Source organism: Rhinatrema bivittatum, chromosome 2 (genome assembly GCF_901001135.1).
Source record: "Rhinatrema bivittatum chromosome 2, aRhiBiv1.1, whole genome shotgun sequence".
NCBI classification, from domain to species: Eukaryota; Metazoa; Chordata; class Amphibia; order Gymnophiona; family Rhinatrematidae; genus Rhinatrema; species Rhinatrema bivittatum.
This window is the reverse complement of record NC_042616.1, coordinates 35,477,615-35,489,588: the sequence shown is the minus strand read 5'-3', so window position 1 is coordinate 35,489,588 and position 11,974 is coordinate 35,477,615. Positions and strand designations below refer to the sequence as shown.

Below are 11,974 nucleotides of genomic sequence, written 5' to 3'. Positions count from 1 at the left end.
CATCCCAGCTAGCAGATCCTCTTCCTAACTCCCACCCTCACCCTGCAGGAGGACAAGGAGGAAGCAAGACCTGCTCTGCAGCTGCACCCATTGCACTGCACCCTGCATCCCAGCCAGCAGATCCTCTTCCTAAGTCCCACCCTCACCCTGCAGGAGGACAAGGAGGAAGCAAGACCTGCTCTGCAGTTGCACCCACTGCACTGCATCCCAGCTAGCAGATCCTCTTCCTAAGTCCCACCCTCACCCTGCAGGAGGAAGCAAGACCTGCTCTGCAGCTGCACCCCCTGCACTGCATCCTGCATCCCAGCCAGCAGATCCTCTTCCTAAGTCCCACCCTCACACTGCAGGAGGACAAGGAGGAAGCAAGACCTGCTCTGCAGCTGCACCCACTGCACTGCATCCTGCATCCCTCCCAGAGATCAGAACCAGCCTCAAAAGGAATAAAAAAGTCCAAAGCGAGGGGAGGCATTAATTTTAGTAGAGTTTCACAATGGGGAGAGAGAGAGAAGAAGAGGTTTTGTTTTTTTCCCAATCATAGGCTTTTTCTTTCTCCCTGTGGATAGTACTATTTGCTGGCTGGGAGAGAAGGAGGGGGACTTTTTAAGAGCAACTATTCCCCCTTCCTCAAAATAAAGTTAGTAAATTGACTAATTACCTCCTTAAAATGACACAGACCAGTTGCTGGGCTGATTTATGAAATTAAAGAGTGGGTGGAGCAGGGTGTATTTCCGCCAGCAGGAAAGTAGTTAGCCGGTCCCTGTCATTCAAAAGATTGAGAAACACTGATCTAGTTCATTCTGGAATGATGCAGAGAGAGGTGACATGGCTGCTGTACACTCCTATTCCCTCTCTAAATCCTGACTATTGTCACTGTCAATCTCCTCACATCAAGTAATGTCTGTCCTTTATTTTCTTATCCAGAGATCGCTGATTCCAGAAGTAGGCATGAGGAGACGCATCCTGAGGAACCCACAAAACATCTGGAGGTGACTAACACTGTATCAGGGGAAGAGGGAGGGGATACCTGCCCATGTTGTGACTGGGAGAGAAACAGCTGGGCTCAATGTAAACCAGAGGAGAGTCCAAGAAACCCAGCAGGAGACTCCACTGAGAATGTGACTCCCTGTGAGCAAAGTACTGATGATATCCCTCACACTAAGGAGCAACAGGAAACCCAGAAAACAGAAGAGTATGAGTGTAATGAATGTGGGAACTGCCTCGTGGATCAGAGCTCTCTAAAATCACACCAGAGACTGCTTGGAGGAGAGAGACCATATACATGTACAGACTGTGGTAAGATCTTCTATCAGGAACAGCAGCTCAAGGCGCACCAGAAATTCCACACTAACCAAGATAAATCATTCCCCTGTCCTGAGTGTGGAATAAAATTCCTTCAGAAAAAATACCTGGAAAAACACCAGAGAATGCACTTGGGGAAAACACCATTGCAGTCTCCTAAATGTGGGAAAGTCTTGAAGCTTAAGGAATCTCTAACAAAATATCTGAGTATTCAAAGTTCAGAGAGAGTTTTTCCCAGTAGTACATGTCGAGTAAGCTGCAGGTGGAAGCAATCTCTCAGACAATATCTGAGTATTCGCACTGGAGAGAGGCCCTTTCTTAGCACTAAACATGAGAGAAGCTTCAGGCTGAAACAGTATCTTACAAAATGCCTGAGAGTGCTTACTGGGATAAGGCCTTTTTCATGCAGTGAATGTGGAAAACGATTTGCAAATAAAGTAATATTAAAAGCTCACCAGAAGAATCATATGAGAGAGAAGCCATATGCATGTAATAAATGCAATCAAAGCTTCATTTTTTCATTGCAATTGAAAAACCACCAACAGAGTCACATAGGAAAAACAACTGCATGTACTGAGGGGGTTAAAACATAAAAAAACCCCACATGGGAGAAAAACGATTTACATGTGCTGCATGTGATAAAAGCTTTCATAGGGGATCAGAACTGAAAATGCATCAAATATCCCACACAAGAGAGAAACTGTACACACATATGGATTATGATAAAAGCTTCAGTGCTAGAACAAAACTGACAAGGCATCAAATAATCCTTATTAGAGAGAAACCTTACACATGTACAGAGTGTGATAAAAGTTTCAAAATGCAATCAGATCTGAAAAGGCATCAAAAGATCCACATGGGAGAGAAATTGTACACATGTACTGAGTGTGAAAAAGCCTTCACACAAAAATGCTACCTGAAAGTGCATCAAATGAGCCACTTGGCTGAAAAACCATACCCATGTACTGAGTGTGATAAAAGCTTCATAAGGAGATCAGAACTGAAAAGGCATCAAGTGATCCACACGGGAGAAAAACTATACAAATGTACTGAGTGTGAAAAAACCTTCACACAAAAATGTTCCCTGAAAGTGCATCAAATGATCCACTTGGCTGAAAAACCATACTCATGTTCTGAATGTGATAAAAGATTCATAAGGATTTCTGAACTGAAAAAGCATCAAGCGATCCACAATGGAAAGAGTCCATTCAAATGTAGTAAGTGTGATAAAAGCTTCAAAACAAGATCAGAACTGAGAAAACACCAAGTGATCCACAAGAAAGAAAAGCCATATAAATGTACTGAGTGTGATAAAATCTTCTATTGGAAATCAGAACTGAAAAGGCATCAAGTGAGCCACACGAAAGAGAAATCATACACATGTACTGAATGTGGTAAAAGCTCCAAAAGGAGTTCTGACCTGAAAAAGCATGAAGTTATTCACACAAAAGAGAAACCGTACATATGTATTGAATGTGATAAGAGCTTCAAAACAAAATCGGAACTGAAAAGTCATCAAGTTATCCACACTAGAGAGAGACCTTACACATGTACAGAGTGTGAAAAACGTTTCAAAAGGAGATCAGAACTGAAAAGGCATCTAATAATCCACACGGGAGAGAAACTGTACACATGTACTGAGTGTGAAAAAAACTTCACACAAAAATGTTACCTGAAAGTGCATCAAATGATCCACTTGGCTGAAAAACCATACACATGTTCTGAGTGTGATAAAAGCTTCATAAGGAGATCAGAATTGAATAGGCATCAAATGATCCACATGGGAGAGAAACTGTACACACCTACTGAGTGTGAAAAAACCTTCACACAGAAATCTTACCTGGAAGTGCATCAAATGAGCCACTTGGCTGAAAAATCATACTCATGTTCTGACTGTGATAAAAGCTTCATAAAGATTTCAGAATGGAAAAGGCATCAAGTGCTACACTCTGGAGAGAATCCATTTAAATGTATGAAGTGTGATAAAAACTTCAAAACAAGATCAAAACTGAAAAAGCATCACGTGAACCATACTGGAAAGAATCCATATAAATGTACTGAATGTAATAAAAGCTTTTATTGGAGATCAGAACTGGAAAGTCATCAAGTGATCCACACCAGAGAGACACCTTTCAAATGTCCTGACTGTGATAAAAGCTACAAAAGGCGTTCTGAACTGAAAAAGCATCAAGTGATTCATACGAAAGAGAAATGGTACACAGGTACTGAATGTGATAAGAGCTTGAAAAGTAAATCAGAACTGGAAAGTCATCAATTGTACCACACTAGAGAGAGAACCTACTCATGTACAGAGTGTGATAAAAGTTTCAAAAGGAGATCAGAACTGAAAAGGCATCAAATGATCCACACAGAAGAGAAATTGTACATATGTACTGAGTGTGAGAAAACTTTCACACAAAAATGTTATCTGAAAGTGCATCAAATGATCCACTTGGCTGAAAAACCATACCCATGTACTGAGTGTGATAAAAGCTTCATAAGGAGATCAGAACTGAAAAGGCATCAAGTGATCCATACAGGAGAGAAACTGTACACGTGTACTGAGTGTGAGAAAAGCTTCACACAAAAATGTTCTCTGAAAGTGCATCAAATGATCCACTTGGCTGAAAAACCATATTCATGTTCTGACTGTGATAAAAGCTTCATAAGGATTTCAGAACTGAAAAGGCATCAAGTGATCCACTCTGGAGAGAATCCTTTTAAATGTACTAAGTGTGATAAAAGCTTCAAAACAAGATCAAATCTGAAAAAGCATCAAGTGAACCATGCGGGAGATAATCCATATAAATGTACGGAATGTAATAAAAGCTTCTACTGGAGATCAGAACTGGAAAGTCATCAAGTGATCCACACAAGAGAGAAACCGTATACATGTACTGAGTGTGATAAAAGCTACAAAAGGTGTTCTGAACTGAAAAAACATCAAATGATTCATACGAAAGAGAAAAGGTACACGGGTACTGAATGTGATAAGAGCTTCAAAAGTAAATCAGAACTGGAAAGTCATCAATTGTACCATACTAGAGAGAGACCATACACGTGTACAGAGTGTGATAAAAGTTTCAAAAGGAGATCAGAACTGAAAAAGCATCAAATGATCCACAAGGGAGAGAAACTGTACACATGTACTGATTGTGAAAAATCCTTCACACAAAAATGTTACCTGAAAGTGCATCAAATGATCCACTTGGCTGAAAAACCATACCCATGTACTGAGTGTACTAAAAGCTTTATAAGGAGATCAGAATTGAAAAGGCATTACGTGATCCACACGGGAGAGAAACTGTACACATGTACTGACTGTAAAAAAACCTTCACACAAAAGTGTTCCCTGAAAGTGCATCAAATGATCCACTTGGCTCAAAAACCATACTCCTGTTCTGACTGTGATAAAAAATTCACAAGGATTTCAGAACTGAAAAGGCATCAAATGATCCACTCTGGAGAGAATCCATTTAAATGTACTAAGTGTGATAAAAGCTTCAAAACAAGATCAGAACAGAAAAAGCATCAAGTGATCCACAAGGGAGAGAACCCATATAAATGTACTGACTGTGATAAAATCTTCTATTGGAAATCAGAACTGAAAAGACATCAAGTGAGCCACATGAAAGAGAAATCATACACATGTACTGAGTGTGGTAAAAGCTCCAAAAGGAGTTCTGACCTGAAAAAGCATCAAGTGATTCACATGAAAGAGAAACCATACACATGTACTGATTGTGATAAGAGTTTCAAAACAAATTCAGAACTGAAAAGTCATCAAGTGATCCACACTAGAGAGAGACCATACACATGTAGAGAATGTGATAAAAGTTTTAAAAGGAGATCAGAACTGAAAAGGCATCAAATGATCCATATAGGAGAGAAACTGTACACATGTACTGAGTGTGCAAAAACCTTCACACAAAAATGTTACCTGAAAGTGCATCAAATGATCCACTTGGCTCAAAAACCATACTCCTGTTCTCACTGTGATAAAAGCTTCATAAGGCTTTCAGAACTAAAAAGGCATCAAGTGATCCACTCTGGAGAGAATCCATTTAAATGAACTAAGTGTGATAAAATCTTCTATTGGAAATTAGATCTGAAAAGGCATCAAGTGATCCACACGGGATTGAAACCATACATATGTACTGAATGTGATAAAAGCTTCTCTAGAAGATCAAACCTAAAACAGCATGAGATGACCCACACGGGAGAAAAGCTGTACATATGGACTGAGTGTGGTAAAAGCTTCCACCGGCTATTAGAATTGAGAATGCACCATATAAGCCATGCAGAAGAGAAATGATTTACTTCTACTGAGTATGATAAAAACTTCAGACAGAAATCAGACCCGGTATTGTACTAGAGGATCGATACTGATCCTTAAGTACCAAGAGATAAAAACAGAGACCAAATAAATGTGGCAGAAAGATACAGAAATATTCTCTGTTATATTGAGCACCATTGGGCTCATTAAGAAAAGTTTCATGTGCAACTTGATCTATTGCTTATAAAGATTACACCCTATGAACTCCAGGAAGTGGCTCTCTTTGGCACAATACAAGTACTAAGAAGGGCATCAGTAGTAAAGTGGCTTAAAAGTGAAGTTTATTCCTCTCCAGGTATGAGCAAAACAAACGCATTTGGAGACATTGCGGACTTCTGAAGACAAAAAAGAGGTAATGCCCTGTGTTTTCATGCCTCAAACCTTGAAGGAGAGATTGAAGAATCTAAATATGTACACCTTGGAGGAAAGAAGGTGCAGAGGTGACATGATACAGACTTTCAGATACTTGAAAGGTTTTAATGATCCAAAGCCGACAAACCTTTTCCGTCAGAAAAAAATCAGCAGAACCAGGGGTCACGATTTGAAGCTCCAGGGAGGAAGACTCAGAACCAATGTCAGGAAGTATTTCTTCACGGAGAGAGTGGTGGATGCCTGGAATGCCCTTCCTGAGGAAGTGGTGAAGACCAGACCTGTGAAGGACTTCAAAGGGGCGTGGGATAAACACTGTGGATCCATAAAGTCTAGAGGATGTGAATGAAGAGTGGGTGGCTCGCGGGAATGACGGCTACTACCTGGAGATAATACCCTTATTCAATAAACATACACACGGTTAATGCGACTCCAACATTGCTCTAAGCTTCAACGGCAAGAGGAAACGTGGAAAAAGATTTGCATTCACAAAAAAGTGGGGAGTAGCTTGCTTGTTACGGCGGTTACTACCCCAAACCAAATAAGCCTGATACTTCACTTTCAATGCATATTCAGCATAACCCTCTCTTCAACGGCAGTAGGAATGAAGAAAAGTGGATCTATATACAGACAACAACCAACAGGTCTGAATTATTTAGTCAGGGTAAACAAATAATTATTTAGTCGGGGTAAACAAATAAGCATGCTTATTGCGGCGGTTACTACCCCTAACTAATTAAGCTAGATATTTCACTTAGAGGCAGTTCCAACACTGCTCTCTACATTAATGGTGGGGGTGGAAGGGAAATAGAATCAAAAGTTTACTAAGAGCCAAGAGTAACAGATAAGTATGAGAAAAAAAAAAGTGCAAAACTTGCTGGGCAGACTGGATGGGCCGTTTGGTCTTCTTCTGCCATCATTTCTATGTTTCTATGAAGAGTTTCATAAAGTATGCCAAAAATAATAAGAAAGAGGAACAATAATAAGGAAAAGGAAACTGTAAGATGCTTTAGTAATAAAAATTAAGAAAAGAAGTGTGGAAGTGATGCCAGTCTAGAGCCCTTTAGAGCTGCTGCAGAAAGAGAAAATACAGAGGGGAGCTGGAGTAAAGTGCTAGCAGGAGTGGGAAGGAGAGGTGAGCTTAGACCTGAAGGGGAGAGATTGATAATCGCAGCACAGGTCAGCAGATTACAGAGAAGATGGTTACAGCCAGCACAGAATGAAAAGGTAAATCAGCTAAAAGCAGATTCAGTAAACCAGAGCTAGAAACAGTTTCACACCTCGCTGCTGGACGCCAAGTGTTGATGTCAGAAGTCCTGGATACATAGAAACATAGAAACATAGAAATGACGGCAGAAGAAGACCAACCGGTCCATCCAGTCTGCCCAGCAAGCTTCACACATTTGTTCTCATACTTAACTGTTTCTCTTGGCTCTTAGTAACCTTATGTTCTAATTCCCTTTTCACCCCCACCATTAATGTAGAGAGCAGTGCTGGAGCTGCTTCCAAGTGAAATATTAAGTTTGATTAGTTGGGTAAGCGGCAGCATAGCTCTCTGCCATGAAGCAGAGGGCAATGCTGGAAATGTGTGAAGTATCAGTTTTTTCTTTTCCCCTGTCATTGAAGCAAGGAGTCATGCCGGACATGCACCGAAAGTGAAGAATGCCTTGAAAGTCACATTAACTATCATCAAATATTGAAAAGCCTAATAATTGGTAATACCTATAAGCCCATGAACCCATCCCTGTTTTTTTTTCTTTTTTTCTTTTCTTTTTTTAATTGGGAGATGGATGCCCTTCATCCTTCTACTCTGTGAAGGTGGACACCTACCACCGGCCACTGGCATCCCGCTCCGTTAATGCCTCTGTGGCTACTGCCGCTCCATGCAGTGTTTTACTACCTGCTCTTTATATGCGTCCTCTAGAACTGATGGATCCCATCCCTGGGTTTTTTTATTATTTATTTAATTGGGAGATGACAGCCCTCCATCCTTCCGCTCCGTGAAGGTGGACACCTACCACTGGCCACTGGCATCCCGCTCCGTGAATGCCTCTGTGGCTACTGCCGCTCTGTGCAGTATTTTACTACCTGCTCTTTATATGGACACCTACCACTGGCCACTGGCATCCCGCTCCGTGAATGCCTCTGTGGCTACTGCCGCTCCGTGCAGTATTTTACTACCTGCTCTTTATATGTGTCCTCTAGACCTGATGGATCCCATCCCTGTTTTGTTTTTTGTTTTTGTTTTTTATTTAATTGGGAGATGACAGCCCTACATCCTTCCGCTCCATGAAGGTGGACACCTACCACTGGCCACTGGCATCCCGCTCCGTGAATGCCTCTGTAGCTACTGCCGCTCCGTGCAGTATTTTACTACCTGCTCTTTATATGCGTCCTCTGGACCTGATGGATCCACAATATTTATCCCATGCCCCTTTGAAGTGCTTCACAGTTTTGGACTTCACCACTTCCTCCGGAAGGGCATTCCAGGCATACAGAAAGGCATAGTAAGGTGTCTCGGCTCATCCCCTGGGAATTGTATAAACAGGAGAGCATCTCTGTACCAGAAAAGGACTGGGATCACAACCCTGAGGGAATGAAGAAGTTGTGATCACCTGGGACATCCCCATTCCAACAGACAAAAAGCTCAAAACCTGAAAAGCACCAGAACAGCATTGCTGCCGGACGTGTCAGTACAAAGGGACTATTCTGTGCACCATAGAGACAGAGAGAGGAGAACCTCGAGTATCAAATGATGTAATCCAAGACCAAGAAATGTGGCAGAAAGATCCAGAAATGTTCCCAAAGGTATTGGGAGTCACTGGCCTTCCAGCTCCATCTAGACATGCTGCATATACATATAACATCTTATGAGCCCCAGAAGGAAGCTCTCTTTTACACAATGCAAGTGTTATGAAGGGCACTAGCAATGAATTTGTGGCATTGAAGTCAGATTCAATGTACTTTGTCTGTGCAGTTTCTTAACTCACAAGCTAATTATTTTATTTGACTACCAGTGCAGTAAGGTAATATTAAGCTAATCCACCAGGAGTTAAAAAATGTACACGGACCAGAAAATGTGTGCACAGAAAAGGCTTAGCACACAGAAAACATGGTTTATGTGCACATATTTTATTTATTTATTTATTTTTAATTTTTATATACCGGAATTCCTGTATGCAATACAAATCAGTTCGGTTTACAAGTAACGAAAAGGTTGCCCTGGTCTGGGAGGTTAGACTGGGGTTTTTCATGCATAAATAAGATTTACGAGCATGAAAAATGCTTTCTGTACAGTTCTGCTGCTGCTGTCAGTCTGTCGTTGGTTGATGATAAAGTTGCTGCTACTCCTGCTTTTTTTTATTTTCCTGGCTGTGATTTGTTTTTTTTTTCCTCTTTGGAGCAGAGAGTGCTCAGCTGTGATGTCATCTGATTCTCTAGAGGAGGGAGTTCATATAGGGGAGAGACTAAACCACCAGTCTGTTCTGAGTAGGGAGGGGAGGGAGGAAAGGATCAGCCAATATGGCACTTTAGCCAAAGAAGATCTCACTTTCCTGTACTTTCTTGCCCCATCCTAGCCAGAGCAGGTATCACTGTCCTGCAGCACTCTAGCCAGAGAAGGTGTCTCTCTCTTGTACTTTCCTGTCCTATTCTAGTCAGTTGAGATCTCACTCTTGCATGCTTCTGCAGCACTCTAGCCAGAGGAGCTCTCACTCTTGCACATTCCTGGGGCACTCTAGCCAGAGGAGGTCTCGCTCTTGCATGCTCCTGCAGCACTCTAGCCAGAGGAGGTCTCACTCTTGCACATTCCTGGGGCACTCTAGCCAGAGGAGGGTCTCGCTCTTGCACACTCCTGCAGCATTCTAGCCAGAGGAGGTCTCGCTCTTGCATGCTCCTGCAGCACTCTAGCCAGAGGAGGTCTCACTCTTGCACATTCCTGGGGCACTCTAGCCAGAGGAGGTCTCACTCTTGCACATTCCTGGGGCACTCTAGCCAGAGGAGGTCTCACTCTTGCACACTGCTGCAGCACTCTAGCCAGAGGAGGTCTCACTCTTGCACATTCCTGGGGCACTCTAGCCAGAGGAGTTCTCACTCTTGCACATTCCTGGGGCACTCTAGCCAGAGGAGGTCTCACTCTTGCACATTCCTGGAGCACTCTAGCCAGAGGAGGTCTCACTCTTGCACATTCCTGCAGCACTCTAGCCAGAGGAGGTCTCACTCTTGCACATTCCTGCAGCACTCTAGCCAGAGGAAGTCTCGCTCTTGCACATTCCTGCAGCACTCTAGCCAGAGGAGGTCTCACTCTTGCACATGCCTGGGGCATTCTAGCCAGAGGACTTACTCTCTTGCACATGCCTGGGGCACTCTAGCCAGAGGACTTACTCTCTTGCACATGCCTGGGACACTAGTCTGAGGAGGTCTCACTCTTGCATATGCTTGGGGCGCTCTACTCGTCGGAGGTCTCAACTCTTGTACATTTCTGGGGCATTCTAGTCAGAAGAGGTCTCATTCTCGCATGCCCTGCAGCACTGTACCAGAGGAGGTCTCACTCTGCAATCTCATGCAGCACTCTAGACAGAATAGGTCTCATTCTCTTGCACATGCCTGGGGCACTCTAGATAGAGGAAGTCTTGCTGTTTTGCATATGCTGGGGCACTCTATAGTCAGAGAAGATCTCTCTTGCCCATTCCTGGGGCACTCTAGTCCGAGGGCTCACTTTCTTGCACTTTTCTGCTTCTAGCCATGCTCCCTAAATTGGGTGCCCGATGGAAATTTTAGAGCTGTGAGAGTCACTAGATTTGTAACTAAATTGTCCAAGAATAGCTAAATTATCTCCCTGTCTCCTTCACATTTCTAAAATCTCCTTTTGGTTCAAAGAGTCGCCAGATCTAGCTACAAAATCACAATTAGCAATATTGACATTCCCCACATCCTCAACGAGCTTTAAAAAAAAAAAAAAAAAAAAATCTTCTGTGATGTCATCATTATGCGTGCAGTGCAAGTCTCTTTTGCTTCCTGTGTGATGTCATCAGTCTGCGCCCAGCAGGAGGTGGAGCTGTTTTGCACTTTTGCAGCTGCTGAGAGTCCATTCTAAAGAAAACGAGACTCGTCTTCCATCGCTAAGCTCCAATTCTCAGTTTTACTCGTTCCCTCTAACAGAAAGAGATAAACACTAAGCTCTTCCCCAGCCCGAGAAGGAGCCCCCGATAGATTTCTAATTCTGAAAGCAACAGCAGAGAGGAAAATGCCTGCAGGAGCTTCTGCTCAGGTAGGAGATTGCCCCCAGCTTCCTGCCTTCTCTATATGAATACTAAAAAGAAGAAATGCCAGGCAGGGTCAGAGCAGTGGACCACTGAGCCCAGCATTCTGTCTCCACTAGGTGATCGGGATGTAGCCAGCAAAATACAAAAGTCTGTTTTATGTTGTTCTGTGGAAGAAATAAGAGATGGAGAAACTAATGAGTGTTTAGTTCCAAGGGCACACAAACTTATTTATTATCTTTGGGGCTGCTCCGATGGCTTGTACTCTGTCTCAGAGGGGGATTCTTTCTGTGGGGGGCAATTTCTCGCTTATGGCCCAGGCAGTGGCTGTGTTGCTCTCAGCTGCTGTATCCAAGGGGTGAGATGCTGGGACAGATCAAGCAGAAGAAGGCACTGGGTGTTAAATTATAATTTTACTGATTTGTTAAAAGTCAAATTAAAATTCATTTTATCCATAAGTATGAAGTTACAGTTGAATTCTGGTACAGAGATGTGCTTTTCTCCTGAGTAGGTACCCTTTGTTCAGACCTCTAAGCAGAGCTCCCCATGGTGATAGTTGAATGCACAAAAGCTCTCCCATTGACACACCGGGAATGCTAGTTGAGGGGTCCCCCCGAAAACAGTCCTACTCGAGTCTCACACTCATTCTCGAACACCCACCCCTGTGTCCTGGTCCCAACTAGGTGGAGATCCAGATGGATGTCTCCAG

The 11,974-nt window shown here is 42.8% G+C and overlaps 2 protein-coding genes across 2 annotated transcripts in view; both read left to right on the top strand.

Annotated features, from left to right (window-relative positions):
• The first annotated feature begins 1,908 nt into the window (after window positions 1-1,908).
• Window positions 1,909-6,131, top strand: LOC115083799 (zinc finger protein 729-like). Its single transcript, XM_029587821.1, has one exon. It carries the CDS (start codon window positions 1,970-1,972, stop codon window positions 5,369-5,371), a length of 3,402 nt encoding a protein of 1,133 aa, XP_029443681.1. The 5' UTR covers window positions 1,909-1,969; the 3' UTR covers window positions 5,372-6,131.
• A 4,097-nt stretch (window positions 6,132-10,228) lies between these two features.
• Window positions 10,229-11,974, top strand: part of LOC115083798 (zinc finger protein 11-like) — a 39,976-nt gene continuing 38,230 nt past the window's right edge. Inside the window, exon 1 of the mRNA XM_029587819.1 lies at window positions 10,229-11,273. Within this exon, the coding sequence (XP_029443679.1) occupies window positions 11,250-11,273 (24 nt within the window). The 5' untranslated portion in view covers window positions 10,229-11,249. The remainder of the gene's footprint in view (window positions 11,274-11,974) is intronic.

What these genes read in the sequence shown, in the direction of transcription:
- LOC115083799 (XM_029587821.1), top strand. Translation starts at nt 1,970, where the DNA reads ATGCATCAAATATCCCACACAAGAGAGAAACTGTACACACATATGGAT.